Below are 25,851 nucleotides of genomic sequence, written 5' to 3' on the forward strand. Positions count from 1 at the left end.
CGTGGGAACAGCCTGTGCTCCCCGGAGCACGGATTTCAGGGCTGGGGTGAGGCTGGCCACACCTGCTGCTCTGCCCGGTGTCCCTGCTGGCCATGGGGACAAGGGGAGGGCTCTGCAGGGGTGCGTGGGCTCTGTCCCCTCCTGTGTGGGGGCTGCTGCTCTGGTTCAGCCTCTGGAGAGGGGCACCCGAGGGCAAGGACACCCCTGGAGGGGCAGCTCCTGTGTCAGGAGGGAATGGCACTGCATGTCCCAAAAACACTGGCTGCCCCTGGACCCCTGGCAGTGTTCCAGGCCAGGCTGGACACTGCGGCTTGGAGCACCCTGGGACAGTGGGAGGTGTCCCTGCCGTGGCAGGGGTGGCACTGGGTAGGATTTAACATCCCTGCAACCCAAACCCTCGTGTGGTTGTTGAGCTGTGCAGCCCGAGCAAGGTTCTTCCCCCCACCTTGGAAGCACAGACACATCCAGAACTCTTTCTGCTTTGGCCAATTCCCTCAGAAAGCTCCTGAGGGGCTCCTGAGGAGCCCCTGGCCCAAGGTGGCTGTGAGAGCCCTCATGCTTGCCAGCTTCCTGCTTGTTACTGTTGTTTGCTTGTTTTACAGCACACTCTGCCTCCTCCCTGTGTCGCCTCCTGCTTTCCCAGTCTGCCCGTGTTTTCCTGCCATCCTGCTGGGCACAGGTGCCATTTCCAGGCTCTGAAATGCCTCACCCAAACCCTGCAGGGCTGCTTGGCCTCCTCCCCTCCCTGCAGCAGCCCGGGGCTATCTGGGTCTGGCTGCTTGGTCTGGTCACAGCCAGATCCCAGCCCCGGTTCCTCCGTGGTTCCTGGCTCCCAGTGTGCTCCCAGTGCTCTCCTGGGGGTGCTGCTCTGCCCCATGCACCCTGGCTGGAAGCAGATGAAATATTGGCCGTCCTGAGCCATGATGTGGCTTTGAGGGATGGCCTGGGAGCCTCATTTCCCGCCTCAGCACCTGCCATTGGCATGGCAGGCTTTGGAAAGGTGATTTTCCAGGGAAGTGGAGGCAGTGTGGGAGGCAGAGCGGGCGGTGAGGGGAATTCCTGCCTTGAGACACGATTGGAACACCACAAAGCTTTGAGGCGCCATCCAGGGAAAACCGAGAGTGAGTGCGTGGCTGGAGAAAGCCCAGGACAGGATCACGCCCAGGGATGCAGGAAAGGGCTTGTTGCTGTCAGGCAGCTCGGCTGGGGCCAGCTGTGCCTCCAGCTGCAGGTCTGGGCACCTCCAGGAGATAATTCCATTTTCACTGGACTCTCTCGGTCCCTCCGGGCATACAGGTGACAGTGCAGTCCACCAATGTTAAATAATGGAAGAAGGACATGGAGTAGTTCTCCCTGCTGCCCAAAATACCAGCGTTTCCTCCTTTTCCTGTGCCAGCTCCAGCCCCCACCAGCTGCCACAGGCTGGGGCTTCACTCCAGCACTTGCTCCTTGTCCATCAGCTCCCAGAAATGTCACCAGGTCTGTCCCACCCGCAGTGTTTCCTCTGCTGTTCACAGCCAGCCCCTCTCTTGCTGACTAAGGAATTTTCTGACTTCTCCTGAGCTCTGCTCAGTTCCCTTTCCTGGCAGCAGCATTTCCCTGCTCCATCCATCCATCCATCCATCCATCCATCCATCCATCCATCCATCCATCCCTGTTGCTTGCAGATGGCCATTCCCAGCTCCTGGTGAAGCAAGTTTTACTGTCCACCTCCAAAATTTGGGGATGCTCTGGTTGGTAATGCCTGGGTTAGTGTGGAGGGGGTAAAGAGCTGCCCTGGAATGTCCCTTGGAAATAAATGTTCAGGACAGGGGTGCAGCTGCTCCTCATGGAATACTCAGCGTGAGGAGCAGGTCTGTGGTCCTGGGCAGAGCATGAGTGCAGATGGAGGATCTGGGCTTGTTTGGCCTTCTTTTGCCAGAAGTTACAGATAATAAATAGCAAACAAGCTCTGGTTTGCTCCAGGAGGTCTCAGCTCCAGGGAGCTGCTGGGGTTTCCACTCAGGATGTGTGTTTGAGGCATGGGGCCATTGCAGGGTCTCTTGCTCCTTGTTTTGCAACAGCTTCCCCTTCAAAAAGTTCATTTTTCTCACCAGAGGTGTCTGTGTCCCTGGAGCCACTCTGGCTCTGCCCATTTCCTCCAGCTGCTCCTTACACTGCAAACTCTCACAGCTTTCAGGGGAACTCTGCAAAAAATCTGTGTTTTTCTCAGTTTTCACTCCTGTCCAAGCAGCAGTGAAGTACAGAGGGGGAAAAGCATCAGGAAGGTATTTATGGTGTATGAAACCCCAAACCGGGGAAGCTGTGGTTTGGGATCTCTTCCCTTCAGGCTTCTCTTGGCAGGTGTTTGTCCATAGAGCCAAGCACTGCCTGCAGCCTGTGGAAGGGCAGATTCCTGCTGGAATTTGGCTCTTCTTCCTTCCTTCAGCACTTTAACTCCCACCCAGGGGCTGGAGCTGCTCGAGGCAGGAAGAGTTTGCCTGCCAGACACAGAGGAGGTGGTGCTAAGATAGAGAATGGACACAGGACAAGGCTTTCCTGCAGCACAGCCACATCTGTCCCTGGCAGGCCAGCAGGGTGGGTGTCCAGCACCTGCCTCCATCCAGAACACAGGGGAGTGGATGGATGGATGGAGGGGAGTGGATGGATGGATGGATGGATGGATGGATGGATGGATGGATGGATGGATGGAGGGGAATGGATGGATGGATGGATGGATGGATGGATGGATGGATGGATGGATGGATGGATGGATGGATGGGAGAGCTGGGGGTGCTCACCTGGAGAAGAGAAGGCTCCAGGGAGAGCTCAGAGCCCTTGCAGGGCCTGAAGGGGCTCCAGGAGAGCTGCAGAGGGACTGGGGACAAGGGATGGAGGGACAGCACACAGGGAATGGCTTCAAATTGACAGAATAGGTTTAGATTTGATATTGGGAAGGAACTGCTCCCTGTGAGGGTGGGCAGGCCCTGGCCCAGGGTGCCCAGAGCAGCTGTGGCTGCCCCATCCTCAGGCAGTGACACGAGAGCCCCCGTCTCTGGTGTGGTGCTGCCAGGTGAGCTCCAGCTCCTTCCCCACATGCTGCAGGGTTGGAGCAGGAGAGGATCCCTCCAGGAAGGGCTCCAGCCCTGGCAGGGGGTGCCAGGGAGAGGCAGGGAGCCCTCAGCACACACTAGGGGAGCAGGGTTCCATCACTCCCAAAGCAGGGGAGTACCAGGGCAGGGCTGGAGCCTCTCCCTCATTGCCTGTGCTTGCAGGTCATGTATTTCAACACCAGTTTTCCTCTTTCCTCTAATTTTTAACCTCCAGCAATGTTTTCCTATTCAAATTTCTTGTAAGATTTCTGTCATCTGTGGCCCATTTCTCATTACACAGAGTCACTGAGCTGGGCCCATCTCATTTCACTTTCTTTTTGCCACATGGTGCAAGGCAGAAACAGCTCTTGGGCACATCCCTGCATCCCTTTTTGTTCCCTTTTTCCATGCTGTGTATCCACTGCCTTTCCCTTCTGCTGTGTTACAGAGCATCTCTGCACCCACATTTTCCAAGCCAGCTTCCCCTTCACCCCAGGCACATAAATACACAAATTACCCCCCTCATAAATACACATCCTGACACCCTTCCAGCCTCCCTGCCAGGGAGGCAGAATTATTCAGCAGAAGGAAGACAGATTCTGGAATATTTGCTGGCATTTCCAGTGCCCTGCTGGGGTTTAATTTGCTGTGTTACATTGGCTGTTATTTACTCACGCTCTGCTGAGCCCAGCGTGTGCCTCTCCTTGCTCGGCCGAGGGGAGCAGCTGGTGATGAGGGCTTTGGGTGGAGAAACGGCCTCGGGCATGGGACAGGGTGCTGAGCACCCAGCCCAGACCCTGCTGGCACAGCCTGGAGCCTGGTGCAGCTCCCAGAGGGGTTTGGGGCATTTCTGCTGCCCTGGTGTCAAAGCAGAGGCAGCCTGGGGACAAGTGGAGCATCTTAATCAGTGCTGCAAATGCTCTGGGAGATTGTCTCGGATATAGGCAGTGACAGGACACGGGAAAGGCTTCCCACTGCCTGAGGGCAGGGTTAGGTGGGATGTGGGCAGGGAGTTCCTCTCTGTGGCTGCCCCTGGATCCCTGGAAATGTCTTAGGCCAGGTTGGACAGGGCTTGGAGCAGCCTGGGACAGTGGAAGGTGTCCCTGCCATGGCAGGGTGGCACTGGGTGAGTTTTAAGGTCCCTCCAAACCCAAGGGATGCTCTGCACAGATGGGGGTTACTCCCCAGCCTGCAGCTCCCTGCAGTCACTGTCCCCTGGGAGCAGGGAGGAGGTGCCAGGCAGGTGAGGCTGGCATTCCTGGTAGAATTTTACTGGCATCACTTGGTGTGAGGCTGAGCTCAGCTCCCCATGCCTGCTGCACCCAGGGATTGCCATGCCTGGCCTCTCTGAGGGATGCACCCAGGACAGAAGTGGAGGAAAACTGGGATTTGAGGACAATTCCTGCACCTGTATCTGAAGGAACAACAGCAGCTGAGGGATCTGCAACACTCTGAACAACCAACCATCCATCCATCCATCCTGGTTTTTTCTGTTTACTTTTTTTTTTTTTAATCAGTTAAGTCTTATCTCCCTGTTTATTTTATGTTCTCTCAGCAGGATCAAAGTACTTTTCTGTTTAGTTTCGTTCCTAAGGGAGAGTTGTGGATGGGCAGGATCTGAGGGCAGGGGTTTGACCTGCTGGCGAGCCCTGGTGTTTGAGATCTCTGCTGAGCACTGCCTGGGGGTCAGCTGCCCTGCCTCTCTCCTCCACATATTTAAAGGAGAGCTGGAAAGGATGACAGAGTCATTCTGGATTTGTGGTTTGCAGCTCTAATGAGGGACAAAGACATGAGCACAGTTAACCAGGACATGGAGCCTGCTTCCAGCTCCATGAACACTCCCATCCCTGGAAATCCAAGCTCCTTTGGGTTTCCTGCCTGTGGTGTTCCACCCTTTTCCTGCCCCCTGTGCACCCCAGGGGCTGCAGCAGCAAGCCCAGGGCTGTCAATAATTGATCAGGGCTGGAGCCCCAGCACTGCTGATCCGAACCTCCAGGGGCCGGGGAGCTTTTCCTGCCTGCTTCCACTGAGGATCAAATCCGCCGTATTGATCCCAGCCTGGATTTGTTACAGCAATCTCTCTCAGAATGGACCGAGGGCAGCGATTGCGTTCTGCAGAGGCTGCTGTGGCACTCAGAACTCCTGCAGGTCCCCTCTGGAATTCACCTCTCAGGGTTTATGAACACCACCACCGTGCAGGCAGGCTCCTCCTGTGAGAAGTTACATCAACCCCTGCATTTTGTTAATTAGTTTGAGGCTGCGGGTCCTCGCTCCTTTGCCTCTCATCACGGGGGAAAGAGAATTACACACAACAATAATGGGAAGCCTTTCACCCCATTTGCTGCGGAGATGAAAACATCTATTAGAATGTGCTGAACAACAAGTTAAAGCCTAATGGCTCCGGCGTGCCTCTGAACAATGCAGCTTCCTGAGCAGGAAGCCTGGCTGCTGAAACCCAACAAAGACATCGCGGGTCCCTGGGGAGGAGGGAGGCACTGACAGGAGGGAAGGAGACCTGCAGGCAGGGGCTGCTGGCTTCCCACGGGCTGGAATTCCATTGCAGAGTCACGTTTAGGTGGTGGCTGGGGGCCCGAAAGCCAGAGTGGAGGAGTTCTTCCAGGGGAGATGCAGGAACACCGCGGTGACAATGGGATGCACAGGGATGCAGGGCTTTCATCCAGCAGTGCCCAGCACAGGGAGGGATGGGAAGGGCTTGCTGAGCAAGGAGCTGCTGCCCCTGAGATCTGGACAGATCCCTCCAGAGGGATGCAGAGAGTCCTGGGCAGGGCAGGACCGGGACTTTGCATCCCCTTGAACTTCTGGGGTTCTGCAGCCCACTGAGATCCCTCTCAGAGCCCATTTCTGCAGCCTGTGGGATCCCTGTGGAAACCCATTTCTGCAGCTCCCTGCTGCCCTTCGATTCCCACTTCTCCAGGCAGCTGAGAAGATGCCTCTGGATGGCAGCACAGCCATCAGCTTTGCCAGCTGCCCTGCTGGGAAGCTGCCAGTGTTTGCTGCTGGCAGCTGGCTGAGGGTGCCCCATCACCCAGGCCATTGATAAGGAGTCACACCGACCCCAGAAATGTTGCACAATGTAGTCCTTGGCTCTGCTGAGCGGCGTTTCACCTCCCGGGCCTCTGGGGTTTTACAGTTTGCAGGCTGCTTCGTCGCTTTGCAGAATCAAAATGCCCCGAGCAAAGGAAAGCCAGGAACAATCAGTGACTGCTGGGGAGACCTGTGTGCCCACTGTGGGGGTGTTTGGCAGGGCTTTGCCTGCTGAGCAGGGGGGAATTGAGGCCCAGCCAGGAGCATTGTGCTGAATGATTTATCCCTGACAGGCTGACAGAATGACCGGGAGCAGCCAGCCGGACGTGGCCCGGAGCAGGCTCTGCAGGAGCCCCTTTCTCAGCATCAAGGTAAACACCCCCTGCCTCCCCCAGCACCCCCTGGCCTGGGGAGCAGCAGCTCAGCCTCCTGCAGAAAGCACTGGCAGGATTTATGGGCACCAGGTGGGGTTGGGAAATGCCCCCTGTGCTTCCCAGGGCACAGGTGCCTCTGGTGTGGAGCTGTCTCCATTCCAGAGCCAGTGGTGGGGCAGTGATGTTTCTGTGCAGGTTTAACTCCCAGCTCCTCCAGAGAATCACGGGATGGGATGGGATGGGATGGGATGGGATGGGATGGGATGGGATGGGATGGGATGGGATGGGATGGGATGGGATGGGATGGGATGGCATGGGATGGCATGGGATGGGATGGCATGGGATGGGATGGCATGGGATGGGATGGCATGGGATGGGATGGGATGGCATGGGATGGGATGGCATGGGATGGGATGGGATGGGATGGGATGGGATGGGATGGGATGGCATGGGATGGGATGGGATGGGATGGCATGGGATGGGATGGCATGGGATGGGATGGGATGGGATGGGATGGGATGGGATGGCATGGGATGGCATGGGATGGCATGGGATGGGATGGGATGGCATGGGATGGGATGGGATGGGATGGGATGGGATGGCATGGGATGGCATGGGATGGCATGGGATGGCATGGGATGGGATGGGATGGGATGGAGGGACCTTAAAGCCCATCCAGTGCCAGCCCTGCCATGGGATACTTTCCACCATCCCAGGGACACCTTCCACCATCCCAGGCTGCTCCAAGCCCTCTCCAGCCTGGCCTTGGACTCTTCCAGGGACAGCCACAGCTGCTCTGGGCACCCTGTGCAGGGAACAACTCATTCCCAAGAACCCATCTAGCCCTGGCTTTGTCAGTGTGAAGCCTTTCTTCTAAGTCTTGGGTCCTCCTGGATTTGGTGCAAGCCCAGGCTCACCATGTGGGGGTTTGAGGAGCTCTGCAGAGCCACCTGGAATGTTTCCCTGTGTCTTGCAACATCTGCTGCATTCCCTTCTGGCTCGATAATTCCCTCTTATCAGTAGTGGCAGCCCTATCACCAGTGCATTACAACATTCAGGGTAGTTGGAAGCCAATTACCTGGCTCATTAGGGAGTCTCACCAGGCCAGAGAGCACAACATGACAGTTGGTCTTAAAGGCTCAAGACTTCTCTGTCCCTTTTGTGGGCAATATTTGGGGTTTTGAGGGTTTTTTTTACAAATGCTGGTGCATTTACTCACCCTCCTTGGTGTGGCAGGAGCAAAGTGAGTCACTGAGGCAGAGGCCAGCAGGGCCTGCACAGAGGCTGGAGACACAGAGCCAAGGCCTGAGGCTCTTGCCCAGTCCTCTTTCAGCCCATTCAGCTGCTTTTTATCTGGTGGGCTTTGCTTGGTTCTCCTTTACTCCCCAGCAAGGTTATCTCTAGAAATAGGGCCCTGCTGATTTTCCCATGAGGAGATATTTCCAAGGGTTCTAAGATTGAACCATTGAGGGGCAAAGCCAGCAGAATCAAGCTGTATTTTGCTGTATCTGTGAAGGTAGAGCCTAAAATCCCAGACTGGATTGGGTTGGGGGGGACCTTAAAGACCCTCTTGTTGCAAGCCCTGCCATGGGCAGATGTGGAGGAAGCTCTTGTCCCCAAGAACACCAGGCTGTTTTCCCCTGCTCTCCTGGGGTTTTGTTTTTCAAGAAGTTGGCCACCCTGTCCGGTTTCTAAATGAAATCAGTTTCTTTCCGGTTGGAATGGCTCTTGCAGAGACTCAGAACCATTGCACAATGTGGTTGGATGTGTTTGAAGTGGCTGGAGGACCAAAAATCACAGCACTGCAGTTTTTATGGGTATTTATATCTCCAGAGAGCGTGTCACAAAAACCATGGACCACGTGTCCAAATGCAACTGAGGGACAAAACTAAAACCTGCCCTGCTTGGCTTCAAGGAGCATTGTGATTTAGATGGGATAATTGGGAAGGAATTGTTCCCTGGGAGGCTGGGGAGGCCCCTGGATGCCTGGCAGTGCCCGAGGCCAGGCTGGATGGGACTGGCAGCACCTGGCACAGTGGGAGGTGTCCCTGCCATGGCATGGCTGGCACTGGATGGGCTTTAAGCCCCCTCCCAGCCACAGGCCCAGCCAAACTGGTCCCAGCTGTTTCCTCCCAGAGCCATTTGCCATGAGCTCAGCCCAGTGTGCCTCTGCCACGTGCTGAGGCACAAACCCTCTCTGAAAAAAGCCCCAGAACCTCCCAGGCACGAGGAGGGAGCGTGGTGGGGACGTGCTGCTGTCAGCTGGGAGCCCTCAGGGGCAGAGTTGGCTGCCAAGCTGCTCCATCCACCCTGCAAACACAGGCAGCCCTTGGAAAAGGGCTTTTTCCACTCCACCAGGAGAGGAATTACTGGTGTTGAATTCCCAGGTCTGTGATTTACTGGCTGCCTAGGATGGAGGGTGTTTCCCTGTTCCCCTGCACTTGTGGGGTGGGAACAGCAATGCCTTGCCGGGGTTTGGGTTCTCTGAGCTGTTGAATTCCATGGATGTAAGGGAAGGCTTTACAAGCACAGCTCAGCCCTGGGGCTGCTCCTGGTGTCCGTGGTCTGTCCTGCTGCCAGGGAAAAGGCCTTGGGAAAAGTCTGGTGTCTGCCAGTCCAGGTCACCTGCTGGGCAGCACATCAGTCCCAGCAGTCCAGCAGATCCAAAGGCCAGGAAAAGCCTGCTCTTTCTTTTCCTGACAGAAAATTGATGGCTGAGAGCAAGGAGGCCCTGGAGACAGGACTGGGGTCCTTGCCCCAGCCACTGCAGGCCTTCTGCAGGGCCATCTCTCCTAAAATACCAGATTCCCAAAGCATTTTGAGCTGCAGAGGATGTGGGGCAGCGCTGGGCAGTTCCTGCAGTTCCAGGATCTGGATACTCACTCAGGGGGCTGTGTGCTATGGATGCCTGCAATGAGCAGATCTGGTTTCAGCCTTTCCCTGTGAAGTGATGTGCTCAGGAAGCAGAGCCTGGACACAGGCAGTGGCTGGGAGGAACGCAGTAGGTTCAGCAAAGCTGACTCTGAGGACGCCTTCCTTTGGCTGGGTGACACTTTCCCAGTCCAGACACGTTGCAGCCGTCAGTGGTGACACGAGCCTGGAAGGGGAGAGGTCCTGGATGCTGTCCTGGTGTGCAGTGACCTCAGCCCAGCCCTGCCATTCCCAGGGGTTTGACCTTCCCCCTTTCTGTGCTGGGGATGCTGCCTTGGCTGACAGAGCAGCCCAGTTTGGCAGTGACCTCACTTGAGGCCTGGATCAGAACGAGATACAGCAGAAATCCAGGCCAGGCTCAGTAGTTTCTCTCCGGTGGGAGCTGCTGCAAAACACACGGAGCAGGAGCAGTGCCCGAGGGTTTGGGCACAGCCCAGGGTGAGGGCAGCAGCTCTGGAAGGAGCCAGGGCATCCAGCCTGTCCCACAGGGAGATGGGTGGGCTGTGTCCCGAGGGTGTGTGACTGTTTGGGCTGGAAATCTGAGCTCCTCTGGGGGCTGGAGGGGTGCCTGGCAGAGCCACAAGGCAGCAGGAGGGAGGTGGCTCAGATGGAGGAGGGAGGATGGAGATGAGGGCAGATTATTTGACTTTGACCAGGTTTGCTTCTGGAAGTGGAAGAGAACCATCACATTTTCCAAAGGAGATGTGTTTTACGTCTAGGGATTTGTGAGAAGGAAAGGAAAGCAGCCTGAATTCTTGTCCCTGACCTGCTGGCTTGCTCTAGAGGAGTTGTTTGTTGGTGTGTTTGGAAGGGCTCATTGCTGTCCCAGAAGAGCTCCCAGCACTGGGGATGGCTGTCTGCCTCGGGCTGAATGGGAACAGGAGTGTTGTGCAACCTCCCTTCTGCTGCTGCATCCGAGGGACAGGGCCAACACAAACAGGGATCATCCCAGCTGAAGCCATGTGTTTGTCCGAAGCCACTTCTCAGCTAAGAAATTACAGCCTCCTCGCAGATACTGACCCTGCTGTGACTTTTGGCAGGGGCCAGGTCCACGGTTCTGACCTAATCTCAGGAGATTTCACTGCTGGCAGAGCAGGGGTGATATTTCCAGGGCTCGTGGTCAGAGGTTGAAGTTGGATAATGGTGCCTCTCTGAGGGGGATGCAGTTGGTTGAACTGCAGCTCTGGGTGACCCTGCAGCTCCCAGTGACCCTACTGGGGGTTCCATTTCTCTGTTGGCAGTTCTTTGTGTTCTGCCACGGGCTGCTGCAGCTCTCCCAGCTCCTGGTCTCGGGCTACCTGAAGAGCTCCATCTCCACCATCGAGCGACGCTACGGCCTCTCCAGCCAGACCTCGGGGCTGCTGGCCTCCTTCAACGAGGTGAGCGGTGCCCCAGCCGCGTCCCCGTGCCCCTGAGCGCTGTCCCCGTGCTGCCCTGCCCGGGGACACAGCGCTGCTCTGTCCCTGCAGGTTGGGAACACGCTGCTGATCGTCTTTGTCAGCTACCTGGGCAGCCGCGTGCACCGGCCGCGCCTCATCGGCTGCGGGGCCCTGCTGGTGTCCCTGGCCGGCTTCCTCATGGCCCTGCCACACTTCCTCACGGGGCCCTACCAGTACGACCACTCCGTGGCCAGTGAGTGCTCAGAAACCCGCCCTGGGCCACCAGGAGCAAATAACAGAGTGACGGGATGGTTCGCATGGAAACAACCATAAAGATCGTCCCGTTCCACCCCTGCCATGGCAGGGACACCTTCCACCATCCCAGGGTGGCCTTGGACACTGCCAGGGATCCAGGGGCAGCCACAGCTTCTCTGAGCAGCCACTCTCACAGGGAGCAATTCCTTCCCAACATCCCACCTATCCCTGCCCCCTGGCACTGGGAAGCTGTTGTGAAATGGCCTTCCCTCCAGGCACTGGGAGCTGCAAGCTGTTGCCTTCTCCTCAGGACATTTTATTTTTCTGAGAATTAAATCATCTCAGCCCTGAGAGGCAACAGCTACTGGTGCAAAGCAGAGCCAGGGGGATGTGGGAACCACGGGAAAGGGCAGGAAAACAATCAAAATGCAGGCTGTGCCTCTGATTCCCCTTGTTTGCTGCACATCCAGCCTCTCCTGCCTTCCCTGGTCTAGCTGGGCTGTCTTTGAGGTTTTAAACCCCACTGGAATATCAGCCTCCCTTGAGATACATGCAGGTCTAAATCACTCATGTAGGGAACAGGACAGGGTGGGGTTGGGATTTTCTCCCTAAAGGAAAATGAAGGGATGGGAACAGAAAGAAAGGAGAAAACAAGCTACTTGCTACCTCCCCAATCCCTGCCATGAAGCTCCAGCAAGCCTTCTAGAAACCTCCACTGAACAGCTTTTGTTTGGCTCACCAGAGGGAGAGCAGCTGGTTCAGGAACTGCAGACACCAAAGGAAGGCTGAATAGGTGAACCATTGCTGGCTACAAGCAGGGGCCAGCTGCAAACCCCAGCTTGGAAACGCTGAGTTGGTGTTTCAGCAGTGCTGTCCGAGCACTTGGAGTTCTCCAGGATCTGGGGCATAACCATGGAAATCCTGCTGTGAGCCCCAGCACCCCCTTGCCCGGGGTTCTGAGGAAGATGAGGGTGCTAGAATCAGCCCTTTCACTTAGGCAGCTCTTCTCAGGAAAACAAGCTCTCATTTCCTGGGTAGCTGCTCACAAAATCTGCAGGTTTGCTCGTTTGCCTGTATTGGGCGGTCTGTCAAAGGTCCTGGGAGTGACCCTTGATGGAGGAAAAGCCTCAAAGGCTTTCCAGGCTCATGACCCCGTCCGTCTCTGTGAACACCAGTGCAGTGATCTTTGCACTTCTTGGTGTTTTCTTTCACCTGCCATCTAAGACAAGGATAAGGATAAGGACTGAGATAAGGACGTGGAGCTGCTGGAGCAGATCCAGAGCTGGGGGTGTTCTCCTGGAGAAGGCTCCAGGAGAGCTCAGATCCTTCCAGTGCCTAATGAAGGAGTCCTCCCTGCAGACCGAGCTCCTCAGGGCTGTCCCCTTGTCACCTCAGGCACCTTCAGCAACATCACGGACCTGTGCCAGCCCGGGGCCCCGGGGGCTGGGGCCAACCTGAGCGATGCCAGCTGCCCTCCCCACGGCTCCAGGGAGAACCAGGAGGTGCTGCTGGTGATGTTCGTGGCCCAGGCCCTGCTGGGCGTCGGCGGCGTGCCTATCCAGCCCTTCGGCATCTCCTACATCGACGACTTCGCCAGCCAGAGGAACTCCCCCCTCTACCTGGGTGAGGCTGCTCCTGGGCTGGAGCTGGCAGCATGGCCCGGCTGGGATAATTGGCATTAATGAGAGCAGGGCTCATTACAGCCCTTCTGCTCTGCCCACGGCCAGGAAGGTTCCTGCAGAAAGGGTTTGTGTGCTTCAGGCTTGGGCAGGCAGCAGGAGAGCTGGGAAACAGCCCTTGGGGCAGAAGCTGGGGGTCTTTGGCCTGAGAGTGACAAAAACTGGAGGCAATTACCATAAACTCCTACAAAGAGGCTTCAGGAAGGCCTAGAGGGACAGTCTGATCTCCGTGTTCACAAGTGGCAGCTGTGGGTTTAAGGGGCTGTTTAGCTGTCAGCAAAGCCGAACAAACCAAAGAAAGCAAAAAAACTCAAACCAAACAAACCAAAGAAAGCAGTTTCAGGCACCTGGGAGATGGGAGGGTACCCTTCAGCAGAGGGGCTGCTGGAGAACAGCTTGGTACAGGCCCACAGGGGTGCCTCAGGGTGGAGGGATGGACAAGGTGGTCCTTGCAGCTCCTTCCAGTCCTTTCCCAGCTGCTACCTGTCACAGCCTCCAACTGAAAGGAGCAGCCAAGTAGATCAAAACCAGGTCATTACTGCTGAAAAAAGGAAGCACAGCATCGAGTTTTGTTCTGGTAGATGATCCAAACCTCTCACACGTAAGGTAGGAGATGAATCTTACATGTGTGGATTTCTTTTATCAGCAATTCACAGAGAAGAGTTCACTGATAACTTTTATCTCCTTCACCTTGTAAAACTTGATGTTCCCTGGATTACTGATGCCAAGGGACACCTCTTGTTCCTGGGAGTACTGCAGTCCTTCGAGGAGGCTGAGTGTCAGGAAAGGTCTGAGCCAAAGGGAATTCCACGTGGGAAAGGAAAGTGGGGAGCATGAGGTTGTTGCTCTTGGAGATAAGAAAGCTGCCAGGGAAATGGGCTGTGCTGGAGGCAGGTGCAGCAGAGGCTGGGCCCAGCCTGAGGCTCCTGTGTCCCCCAGGTCCCTTGCCCAGGCTGAGCCCTCCCTGCTCTCATGCCCCACAGGAATCCTGTTCTCCCTGACGGTCGTGGGGCCAGGAGTGGCCTTCATGCTGGGCTCTGCCATGCTGAGGTTCTACGTGGACATCGACAAAGTCAGCTCAGGTGAGGCACCAGGTCCTGGCACAGCTTTGGGAGAATAGGGGTTCCAGCCTCCTGGGGGTTCTCTGTGCCAGTGGGGCAGAGTGGGCATCCAGCACATCCCTGTGCCAGCTGTCTCCATCCAAAGGAGCTCTTTGGACACCCTGGGGGCAGCAGTGAAATGGGAAAGAGGCCATGGGATGTGATTTAGCGGTGGGATGATCAGGGCAAACGCTGCTCAGGCCCCAGGGCTGACGGTCCCCGGGCTGGGAGCCACCCCCTTGGGGCTGGTTGGTGCTGGGGGTGGCTGGGGCCAGCCTTTGGTGCACTGGGGTCCCTGCCTTGTCCCAGCACTGGTCTGATGCCCCTCTCCTCGCCTCTTGCAGCTGAGGTGCAGCTCACCAACAAGGACCCACGCTGGGTGGGGGCCTGGTGGCTCGGGTTCCTGGTGGCTGCCAGCCTGGTGGCCCTGTGTGCCCTGCCGTACTTCTTCTTTCCACGGGACATGCCAAAAGAGGTAGGAGAGCTTCTGCACACACACACACCTCGGTGGGGCCGAAATGCCACGGGAACCAGAACCACTGGCAGTTCTGTGCCTTGGGGAGGGGAGGATGCAGTCCCAGATTCTCATGTTTAGCAGAGGCACCAGCTCTGTCCATCCTGGCAGCTTTTGTCTGGGAGAAATCACTAACTTTGGAGGTGAACTTGAAATTCCATCAGTGGGCTCCTGGCAGACGAGGACAGCTCTTCTCCAGCAGAGCTGGGAAGCAGGGCAGGGAGCGTCTGAGCAGTGCAGAGCTGCTCCCCAGGGGTGTCTGAGCCTGTCACAGCTCGGGAGCTCCCCGAGTGTCCCAACTGCGTGTGGCAGCGCCTCGGGAGCAGCAGAGCAGAACGAGCTGTGCTGGCAGAGGAGGTTTTTCTGCAGGCTGGGATGCTGCTGGAGCTGCTGGGACACGCTCAGGAGGTGAAGCTGTGCTCCTCTTGGCCGTGCTGGAGGTGGTGTCAGCGCCCTCCATGTGTGCTGCACCTCGAGGCAGCGTCGAAACCTCCCTGTCTGAACAAGTCTGTGCAGAGCAATCCTTCATTTCTCCTGACACTGCCTGGATCTCCACAGGAATCAGAGCGGACTGGGGGTTCCCTGACCTGTTCTGCCAGCTCAGCTTGGGGGTGCAGTGATTTACTGCTGCTGACCTGGGCTGTGAGGTGATGGAGTGCCCTGTGCATGGCAGGAGGGGGGTGACCCCAAATGCAGAGTGCCTGATTGCTCCTCCTGCAGCCTGGGCTGCCCTCAAGCCTGAGGGAAGGTCTGGGCTAGCAGGCTCGAGGCTCATCTTAGGGAAAAGTTCTTCATTAGGGCTGATGGGAATATTAATTTCATAAACGCCTCTCGAGAGAAGATAATGCACTTCCAGCTAAAACAGCTGCACTTCCTGGCAAGTGCTGCACTCTGAGCCGCTTGGAAGGGTTTAAGGGGGAGCAGGCTATTGATTTTAAAAGGAGCAGGAAGATCTCACCCTGCTCTGCTGCCTGGGATCTGTAGGGAGCACTCCCACATGGCTGAGCACCCACGTGTCCCTCTGCAGCATGTGAATTTCTTGAATTCTTGGATTCCTCCCCATTTTTGCATCTCCCTCAGAAAGCTCTTGGAATCTGCTGGTGGTTAAAAATAATAATAGGAAAATACAGTAAATAACCAAATTCTGCTCTCCTTGCAGAAGGGGAGGCACTGGGGCCAGCCACGCCTGTCCCATGGGGGTATCAGCGCCAGCAAGGGGTTCTGCCTAAAAAAATTCAAATCAAAACCTCCGCAGAGAGTTTACCACGTGCTGTTCTGGGTAACACATGTGAGCTGCAGGAGCTCACATTCCAAGATGTGCTGGAAATGGATGTTTTCCTCTGTGTGTGTGTGTGTGTGTGTGCTGTCCTGCCCACAGCACACCCCTTCAGGCACAGCCTGGAAAAGCACAGCTCTGCTGTGCCAGAGGCAGCTGAGGTGGGGTCCCGCTTGTGCCCACTCTCCTCAGTGGGCATCACTGTGCAGCAAACGCTGGGTATCAGCCACCCCTCTGTGCCTCTGGAGACTGAGCTGCCTCCTCCCACCAGCCAAGACACATCTGCATGTTTCATTCCACGCTGCAGCCTCACCTTTTCCTGATGAATTCTTTCTTTGAAGTCCCTGGAATGGCTCGTGTTAACATTAATGACCATGTGGGGCTGCTCGTTTGATCTTTTTTTCCTAAATTAGTCACTCCAAACCCAGAACATTTTTATTTCTCTGCTTTGCTGCTTGTCAGTGGGTTTCTAGCACCAAAGTTTCCTGAATAATCCTCCTGAGGGCTGATCATGGCAAAGCCATGAGGTTGTCATGAGATCAGGAAGGGGATGAGAGGATGAGGCTCTTATACTGGACAAACTGTTTTCAGTCAAGAACAGCTTTTTCCCCCAGTAATTCCAGTTTGATCCTGCCTCCATGGGCCCAGACCATTCCTTGGGGTTGTGTCCTGTTCCTGTGAGGAGCTCCCAGCACTCTCCAGTTGCTGTGTGGCCATAGTTTAGCTCATGCTTTGCCCATCTGCTGGTGTTGCTGCATCCCAAGGCAGGCAGCAGTGCTGTCACAATATTCCAATATTCCTGCCACACAGGCTCTGCCTGTCCTGCAGCTCTGAGGGTGACACAGCAAGGGACTGAAAGGGGCAAAGCTGCTCTCAGAGACAAAACAGGCACTTCCAGGGATCCAGGGAGAGCCAGGGCACAGGGCACGGTCTGAGGAACAAAGAGGGCCAAGTGGCAGGACAGGCTACAGGAATCCTGCTCTCTACAGCTGGACTTTCCCCAGGGAGCTTTAAAGGCAGGCACAAACAGCAGCTGAAAATAAACCTCCCTTGTGTGGGAGCAAGGTGCCCCTCAGCTGGTTATTTTAACACTCCTGGAAATAGGGTCCCTGGAGGGACCCACACCTGCTGCAAGAGGCATAATGAGGTGTTTGTAGGGAGCCTGACCTTGTCAAAAGGAAAACAACTCTTTCCCAAGCCGTGAGGCTTTGCACTTTGTTTGTCTAATATGAAAATAACTTCTGTGACCTTACTTTTCAGTGAGCTGGGAGTGCCAGGTTCTCTTCACAGCCAGAGGGAAACTCTGCAGAAACCTCAAATTAAACAAAGAGAACCTCTCTGTCACAGAGCAGGTCATTTATCCCTGTTTCCAGGGGTGTATTTGGATCAAGCCAGCCTGCTGGCACCTCTGGCTGCCCTTCTCACAGGTGCAGGAGCAGGTGGGGAGAGCAGGAGCTGCCAGGGAGAGCTGCTTTCATTTTCCTCTCCTGCAGAGCCTTGCTCAGCCACGCCCGGATTTATTCCTGTCTGTGCAGGGAGATGGGGATATCCCCAGGCCAAGGTCAGGCTGGGGATGCTCTTCCTGATGCAGAGTGTGAGGCAGCTTCATTCTCCTTCCCCAAAAAGCCTGTCTGCCTCCTCCAGCCCCCTGAGGGTGGCAGTGATGCCAGTGGACTCATGGAATCACAGTGGGGTTGGGTTACAGGGACCCTAAAGCCACCCCTGCCATGGACAGGGATGCCTCCCACTGTCCCAGGGTGCCCCAAGCCCCAGTGTCCAACCTGGACACATCAGGGGTCCAAGAGGCAGATAAAAATGCAGATAAAATCTGATTGCAAAACCATGAGATGCAGCGAGTGGCAGCAAGGAGCTGAGTCCTTTAAGGATTCATCCAGGGGAATCCAAGTGTGGGGGCATTTTGCAAGCTGAGTTTGTTTCTCCTTGGCAAGATGCTGGGGCAGGGCTGAGCAGCCAGCTCGTGTTACTGCACCTTCCAGCTCCAGCCTGACAGATTTCTGCTGTGAGAATGCCAAAATCCCCCGTGGCAGAGGCACAGCATCCTCCTCAGGGCATGGGCATCTCTGATGGTGCAGCAGCACCTTTCCAGCATCATCCACAGCAAGCAGGCTGGATTCCTGCTTTTCCCTCTGCCCCTGCTTTCCTTCAGCCCACAGGAATGTATTTCCTGATCCTTTCAGACAGCCAAACACCAAGCCAGGGCCAAGGCAGCACAGGGAGAGGAGCTTCCCCCCTCTGTGAGGGCTTTGCTCCATGTGCACACAGCTGAGCCAGGGAAACATGGCCTGCAAGGGTCACACACAGGGACATCCCAGGCTGGGGGAGCTGGGGGGAGCTGGGGTTTTGTCTGGACATGCAGGCTGTTGACTCTCAGAAGTACAAACAGCTGGAAGCTGAGGAAGCCACGGGCAGGAGCAGCTTGAATGTATTTTTGGAAAACGCTGCAGTTTCAGAGCAGAGAAGAGCCCCTGTAAGGCAGTTGGAAAGTGAAAGGGGTTTTATCTTTGCATTTGAAAAATGTATGAAAGCCTGAGCTCCAGCAATTGAAAACAGGAAAGGAGTTCGTTGCCTCTGCCCTCAAAAAGGGCAGGTGGCAGCCACAGCACAGACACTGTGACCTCACTGCTGTTTAATGAGCACTCTCATCTCAGAGCAGAGGAGGGGTTTCAGCCCAAGAGCTGCTGTTCCCTCATGTCTATTACAGCTCTCTAATTGCTGCTGGATGAACTCATTTGCCCAGCTCGGGTCAGGGCTGCTGAGCTGATGGGGTGGCAGAGCTGCAAACACTCTGTGCCTTGCCCTGCAAAGCACGCTGCCCTGAGCCCTGCCAGGCACAGCAGCACATCCCCAGGCAGTGCCAGCGGCTCCTGGGGCTCCCTGCAGCTCCTGCAGGGGATCAGAACACATCCCAGCAATGCTCCTTGGCCTTCCTGTGCCCTGGGGTGTGGGACGCCCCGAGGGAGGCTGCCATGCACCTTCCCTCTCCGAGCCCTCCAGGGCTGGGGACCCCACGCTGCCCTGGGCAGCCTCCTGCCTTAGGAGGTCACCAACAGCCTGCCTGCATCCAGACCCCCTCCTGGGCTGGATACATTTCCCTCCTACAATTGCTGCCTCTTTCCTGCCCAGCAGCTTGTGAGGCAGCACAGAGACTGGGCTCACCCTCCACCCAAAGCTGTGCTGGTGGGGAGCCAGGTGTGTCCCTTGTGCTCTCACACAGGGCTAGAACAAGCTCTGGGGCACAAAACCATCCCCCTAAGGGTATCCAGCAAAGGTTGGCACCTCCTGAGTGAGTTTGGCACCTCCTCCCCCTGCAAAGGCTGGCCCCTCCTGAGTCTGTGCGAGCTGAGCACACGGCGTGCTGTGCCTGGGGAGTGGCACAGCTTGATATTGGTGGGGTGTGCTCCACCACTGTCAGAAAGGTGGGAAAGCTCCTCTGCAGCACGGGAATGTGTCTGGATGCTGTCAGCCTCACTGGAAACCTGGAGGTGTGGGCAGGGAGCACAGCTGGACACGCCAGGGACGGCCATCCTGGGCTGCTGTGTGTCAGGGTCTGGGAGAGAAAGGCCAGGGCAGGGGAAGCTGGGGCATGATGCATGCAGTGACAGCCTCTGTCTGGTGTGTCCCCAGGTGGTGAGAGGGAAGGACAGAGGCAGCAAGAAGAGGGAGGACATGCTGAGCCAGCTCAGGCCGAGGTCCCAGCACACGGAGAGCCTCTCCCTGATGGAGTTCATCAGACGTAAGTGAGCCATTGCCCCTGCCCAGACAGCAGCTCCCACGGCCAGGCTGGGCCATGCCAGGGCTGCCAGGGAGCAGGCATGCTCCCCCTGGGCTCAGCACAGCTCCTGGATCAGCCCTTGAGATGCACCTTAGGCTCGGGGCTGGGTCTGAGCCCTCTGCTGCCTGCTCACAGCACCCTGCTGCACCTCCTGCCAACCAAAGCTCCCGGCCTTGGTCACTCTGAGTGTCACATTCCTTCCCTGGCAGTGCCCCAGGCCAGGCTGGACAGGGCTTGGAGCAGCCTGGCACAGTGGAAGGTGTCCCTGCCATGGCAGGGGGTGGAATGGGATGGGCTTTAAGGTTCCTTCCAACCCAAATCCTTCTGTGACTCTGTGATCCATGGCTCATGTGGGCAGTGGGAATCAGAGGCCAAAGTCTCACCAGAGCCCTAATGCAGGCAGGAAGGAGGGGTGCTAGCTGTGGGGCTGGAGCAGAGCCATGGGAAGGGACAGACCCCTTCAGCCACAGGGGCTTGGGGGCTGCTCTTGCTCAGCCCTCAGGCCATGGAACCAGGAATCGGTCCCACAGCAGCACTGGCAATTTCTCCTCCCCAGAAAGCCTCATCAGACTCCCTCCTGCAAGGCTGGAGATGCTGTCCAAGGCAGGCTGACCTCCTGTCCCACTGAGAGTGGCCAGCGCTGCCTGGGGCCAGGGTCTGGGCAGTTAAAACCCAGAGGGAGATGAATCCAGTGCAATTAAATTGTTTGGAAATGAGTGGGCTCTTTATGCTGAAGGGGATCAGCTGGGCTTCAGTCTGTGGAGGCATCTGCTAATGCTTGGGATGTTTGGGTTTTTTAAAACCTCTGCACTTTGGCAGCTACTTAAGAAAAGTGACCCTCTGAAGTCTCTCCGTGTCAGCTTCCTCCATATTTCCCAGCTATTATCCCGTCAATTTCTTGCACATTCTCCGTGCTCTGAAGGGCAGTGCAGGGCAGGCACAGCCAGGCAGGCGTGGGCAGCTTTCCTCCCGCTGGTGGCAGCGTTTGCTGTCAGCCTAACGCTCAATTAGAGGAGGCACTCGGGGGTTCCTTCCCCCCCCCCCGACCTTGTGGCACTGTCATTTGGAAACCTGTGTGCTGGGAGAGGCTGCGTGGGAACAGATTGATGGTGCTCAGATGGGATTTTCACACCAGCCCTCTGCTCTGTGCCTCCCAAACACGAATCAAAATGAGCTCCCCGCTCCCGGCTGCAGCTTTGGTGCGGGGCTGGAATCAGCATTGCTGTGTCAGGGCTGTGCTAATAAATCCATTATTTCTCAGGATTTATCCCCCAAAGCCCAGTTCTGAAATAAATGAGGCGTCTGGTTTATGTCAGGAGAGCAGCCTGGCTGAAATCTCTAATACAAAACTCTTCTGGAGCCAGGAAGGGGTGGCAGGTAGTGTGTGATGGTTACCTGCAGCAATTTGGGTGAAGCCCAAAGACTTCAGGGCTGGCTCATCTGCAAGTCACTGGAAAGAGAATTTCCTTCCCAATTCACCACTCTCCTGCTGGCTTTGTTTCCTCTCTCTGTTTCTCTTTTTACTATTATTTTCAGCATGATAATTTATGAGAGCAGCATTTGGAGATGAGATTCTCCAGCCTGAATCTCCTTGGCAGTGCCCCAGGCCAGGCTGGATGGCGCTGGGAGCACCCTGGGGCAGTGGAAGGTGTCCCTGCCATGGCAGGGGTGGCACTGGGGGGGCTGTAAGGTCCCTCCCAACCCAAACCATTCCATGACTGTGGAGGAGGAAACCCTTTTACCCTGTGTTCTGTTGTTTTGGGCATACCCAGAGAGCAAAATCACTCCTGCAAGCAGAGCAAGGGTGGGCTGGAGCCTGTTCATCCCTCCTGGGAGCCCCTGAGCCTCCCTAGGCAGGCTGTGAGGGGCAGGAGCAGAGCCCTGGAGGCTCTGTCTGGGCAGGGAGGGCTTTGCCAGCCCAGCAGCAGCACCAGGATGGGGCTGTGTGCAGGGTAAGGGTCAGGCCAGGCTCTGGGGACACTCAGCCCAGCATGGAGCTCTGCCTGGACTCAGAGCTGGGCACTGATCTTGGCTCTGGCACAGACACTGTGTGACACCAGCTTGCACCTTGCTCCTCACACTCACAAACTCCTCCCAAATTCCTCCTGCTGCAGGCATCAGGTCTTCCTGCAGTAATGGGAAAAGTAGGATTTAGCTTGCCTGAAGTAATTTCCATTGCTAATTTCCAGGCTTCTGTTGGAAACACCTGGGAGGATGTGCAGACTCTGCTGCACATACTGGGAATTAGCCCATTAAAGGTGATCTTCAAAGCAATTGGAGCGCTGCACTCGTGACTCGTTTGTTTCTCTTATGGTCCCCAAAGGCAGTTTCAAGGATGTTTTTTGTTTATTATTTTAAAGTTTCCACTGTTTTTCCTTTCTGCCCAGCTGCTTCTCTGGAGCTGCAAGGAGGATCCAATTAGGGGTTGCAGAGGATGGAAATCTTGCTGCTCCCACCATGAAGTGGGGACCTGCTCAGCTTTTCACCTCTGATTTGGGGTGTGTGGTTTGATTTAAAAGACCAGAGACCTCCAGGGAAAAGGACTTTTTGGTGGAGGATCCCCACAAAAGGCTGGATTGGCTCTCAGGAGATTTTTCAGCCAGCAAGCTGAGGTTTCCTATCTGCAACATGGCAGAGAAATTCGGGGAATACTCTTCAAAAATCAGGACCTGTAGTGGTACTTGAGAGCAAAACCATGTCCCCCCGTGGGTCAACAGTGGTGTAATGCAGCTCCTTCCCTCTCTGCTGACTGCCAGCCTGCAGAGGGTCAGCATTCCAGGGTCCTTGTCCGTGCTGTGTATGCCTGGGCCCCTCCAAGGACCTGCTTTTGCAGCTCCCTGAGGGCAAAGCGCTGAGCTGGAAGGGCCGTGGTGCCATGAAGGGGAGTTGGGGACGTGGGGGACCCCACTGCACCCTCAGAGAGTCCTTTTGCTCTTCACAGAAGATTTAGGACAGCCAAAATCCATCCCCACCTGGGGCCAGCTCCCAGACAAGCCCCCGTGGAGGTGTCCCCAGCACCGCTGTGCTGGAGCAGATAGAAAGATTGTCCCTCTTGTTTGTCAGCTGCTGAGAATTAACACCATTAATTGATGGCAGTCCTCTGCATTAATCCTCGCTGTTAATTCCTTATCTCTGCTCCAGCATATTGGCTGCCCTGGCCCTCATCTGGGAGACTCATCAGCAGTTTGTTTGGAAGTTGCCCTTTGCTGCCAGCCCGAGCAGGGGGAGGCACTGGGGGAGCAGCAGCAGGAGCAGAAGGTGGCTCCGGGGTGTGCAGGAAGGGGACATCACTCCAGTAGGGACAGTGGCAGCTCCCAGCTGGCAGCACGGGGCACCCCATGTGCTGAGCAGGCTGCACACCTCTCCTCAAGGGTTCAGGGCAATTTGCTGGAGTGTTCCTTGGCTGCAATCAAAAATTGCACTTTTCTCTGTTTCATTTTTTCATTGAAACTGAAAGGACACTGATATTGCAACCACAGCAAACAAATAAATTAACTTGTAATGACTTCCCATCTACTTTTGTGTTTGTTTTAGCAGCAGCTCTGCCAGAAGGCTGCAGGGAAAGGGGTGGAATGAGATGAGCTTTGCAGTGCCTTCCAGCCCCAACTCTTCTGCGGCTCCCTGATCAGAATTTTGCTCCCTTGTCCTTTCAGGTTTCCCCGTGGTGCTGCTGAGGAACCTGAGGCACCCCGTGTACCTGCTGGTGGTGCTGGCTCAGGTCAACATCTCTGCCATGGTGGCTGGCTTAGCAACCTTCATGGGCAAGTTCCTGGAGAGGCAGTTCTCCCTCACAGCCTCCCTGGCCAACATGATCATTGGTAAGTGCTGCTGAGCTTTCGACTCCTTAAAAAGCCACCTAGAAATTGGGAAGGGTTCCTCTAGAGTAAAGCCTCCCTCTCAGAGAGTTCAGAGATCCTGCCAGAGAAGTGTTTAAAACACATTATTGAGCAGACAGCACCTCAGGGAACGAGGCCTCTGAGGTCTGGGACAGATAAATCAGAATAAAATGAGCAGAACAGGCTGGCAGAGCCAGGGCTGAATGCAGCAGGAAGGTTAAATGCTGAAGCAGTGCTGTCCTGCCCTGAGGTGCCCAGCTGAGCTGTTCCCAGCCTAGATTTACCCTCTGCATTCAGGTCAGCACCGTGCTCCGTGGATGAATTGATCTGGTCTTTGTTCCCACCACTGAGTCTCGCTTGGCCTTTTCCTTTCAGATCAAAAAGCTTTCTGTAGCTGGAAATTCCTTCCTTGCGTGGGCATTGAGGGGCTGAAAGCCACCTCCCTGTGCATTCTTAGCTGAATTAAACACTTTGCATGTCTCTAGCTGAACTTTGGTCTCCCCCCAAAAATGGGGGGTTTTATGGAAATGGGGTTTTATGGAAATGGGGTTTTACAAGGGGGACCACAGAAATGGGCACAATCCTGCTCTGCACAGAAATTAAACTTCCTCCCCAGGCTGATTTGGTGTTTCTTCCTGTCAACACTAAAAAAATCACATTTTGCTGGGTGAGGCCCAGCTTTTCCCTGCTCCTGACATCTTCCACCCATGGATCCATGAGGCAGCCAGTTTGCTGTGGGATCCTTTGGAAAAGCAGGTTTTTGGTAGCAGTACTCCACCAATCCCTGCAAAAACCTTGGTCCCTTCTGAACCACCTGTGCTGAAAAATAGCAACCCAACAGCAAATCCTCTGGGCCTTCCCTTTGTGAGAAGGGACTGGCACAGGCCAGAGATGGAAAACAAGGTACAGGGATAGGACTAAGGAGGAATGGCTTTAGATTGGGTGTTAGGAGGGAATTGCTCCCTGGGACAGTGGGGAGACAGAGAAGCTGTGGCTGCCCCCTGCATCCTGGAAGTGCCCAAGAACAGGTTGGATGGGCTTGGAGCAGCCTGGGATGGTGGAAAGGGATGGGACTGAGTGATGCTGAAGGTCCCCTGATTGCATGCCTGCCTTTTCCCAGGTGCTGTGAACATCCCCGGGGCCATGGTGGGGATCGTGGTGGGCGGCGCCATCCTGAAGCGGTTCCAGATGTCCCTGAGGCAGTGCAGTGCCCTGTGTGTGCTGGGCATGCTGCTCTGCCTGCTCACTGCCTTTCCCCTGCTCTTCCTGGGCTGCCCCACGCAGAAGGTGGCCGGTGTCACCCACTGGGACAGGTACCTCAGCTCCTGGGCTGGGCACACCCCAGCCACAGGCACATTCCTGGAGTGGGAGCCAGGCAGAATGCCCAGAAATGGGTTTGTTCCCTCAGGAGAAGCAGCTAGTGAAGGTAAACTAAGAAAATCTGAGTCCTCTGTGTCCTCAGGTTTAGGGCAGAAAATGTACTGCTCACCTTCGTGACTTATCCCACACATGGTGGAGTCATTTCAGCTTTATCTCCTGGGGGCTAAAACCTTTTTAACACGAGGTTTTTAGGAGCAAGGGTTGTAAGGGTTCCACCAGTGAGATTTCCTACCAAGGAGCAAGCGTGGAACTCGAGGTAAACACGTTTTTGGCACAAACAGCACAAGTTTTCATCTTGGAAAGAGTGGTGGATGAATAATTCAGGCAGGGGCCAGCTCTGGGATCACACCATCTAAGCTGTGGCAGCTAAATATGGGCAGGAGCTTTTTGTGTGCCCTGGAGGCTGGATCCAGGTCTCTGAATTCCCTGGTTAGTGTCCTGTGGTCCGGGCCCTCAGAGGGAACCTCCCTCCCTCCCACAGTGTTGCAAGAACCCCAAAGGCCGGGTTTGGGACCAAGAATGAGGGCAGTGGGTGGCCCTGGTGCCCAGCTGTGGTGGGGATGCTTTGCCAGGCAGAGCAGAGGTTTGGGGCGATGCTGGGATTCTCGTGGGGAAGGGTTCCTTGTGCAGTCAGGTGGGTTTTGCTGACCCCATTACACACACAGTGGGTTTTCTCTGTGAGATGCAGGTGGGTGATGCCCCATGCCCACATTAACCCTTTCCTGGCCCCAGCTCTGGCTCTGGCCACCACGCCATGGCGTGCAACGTGCGGTGCCGCTGCCCCGAGCGCGGCTTCAACCCCGTGTGCGGCTCCGACGGCGTGGAGTACACGTCCCCCTGCTCTGCTGGCTGCAGCAGCGTGGCCCTGCGCCCCGATGGCTCCGTCCTGGTGAGTCACAGCTGGCCACAGCTGGCCCTGCCGGCCCCACCGGGCTGCCCTGAGTGCCTGTGGGACAGGGGGGAGCAGGGTCACCGTGCAGGGCTTTGCTCCCTCCTGCTTTCCTCTGCTGGCAGTGCAGCTCAGCAGACCCACCTGAGGAAACTTGTGCCACTCAAAGCCCGACCTGAAGATCAAGTGGCTTTCCCTGCACTCTTGGCACAGGGTGTGATGGCAGCAGAGAGCTGTCTGGGCGGTTTGCAGCAGTGTTTTGTTAATTAGCGGCGCTTCATTTTGATAACAGTTGTGCTTTCTGCCAGAGCTCAGTCCCAAATGTGCTT

The 25,851-nt window shown here is 56.0% G+C and overlaps 1 protein-coding gene and 1 long non-coding RNA gene across 3 annotated transcripts in view; one reads left to right on the forward strand and one right to left on the reverse strand.

The window, feature by feature from the left end:
- LOC129117577 (uncharacterized) overlaps positions 1-25,851 on the reverse strand; it is a 444,593-nt gene that overhangs the window by 153,868 nt on the left and 264,874 nt on the right. The window lies entirely within an intron of this gene.
- SLCO2B1 (solute carrier organic anion transporter family member 2B1) overlaps positions 1-25,851 on the forward strand; it is a 30,283-nt gene that overhangs the window by 705 nt on the left and 3,727 nt on the right. For both annotated transcript variants that reach the window (XM_054654430.2, XM_077174633.1), the window contains exons 2-11: positions 6,410-6,487; positions 10,663-10,800; positions 10,891-11,053; positions 12,451-12,678; positions 13,718-13,816; positions 14,179-14,309; positions 19,270-19,378; positions 23,071-23,235; positions 24,374-24,566; positions 25,366-25,522. In XM_054654430.2, coding sequence (XP_054510405.2) covers positions 6,419-6,487; positions 10,663-10,800; positions 10,891-11,053; positions 12,451-12,678; positions 13,718-13,816; positions 14,179-14,309; positions 19,270-19,378; positions 23,071-23,235; positions 24,374-24,566; positions 25,366-25,522 — 1,452 coding nt within the window. In that variant the 5' untranslated portion in view covers positions 6,410-6,418. The remainder of the gene's footprint in view (positions 1-6,409; positions 6,488-10,662; positions 10,801-10,890; positions 11,054-12,450; positions 12,679-13,717; positions 13,817-14,178; positions 14,310-19,269; positions 19,379-23,070; positions 23,236-24,373; positions 24,567-25,365; positions 25,523-25,851) is intronic.

The sequence above is a fragment of the Agelaius phoeniceus genome, chromosome 2, assembly GCF_051311805.1.
Source record: "Agelaius phoeniceus isolate bAgePho1 chromosome 2, bAgePho1.hap1, whole genome shotgun sequence".
NCBI lineage: Eukaryota > Metazoa > Chordata > Aves > Passeriformes > Icteridae > Agelaius > Agelaius phoeniceus.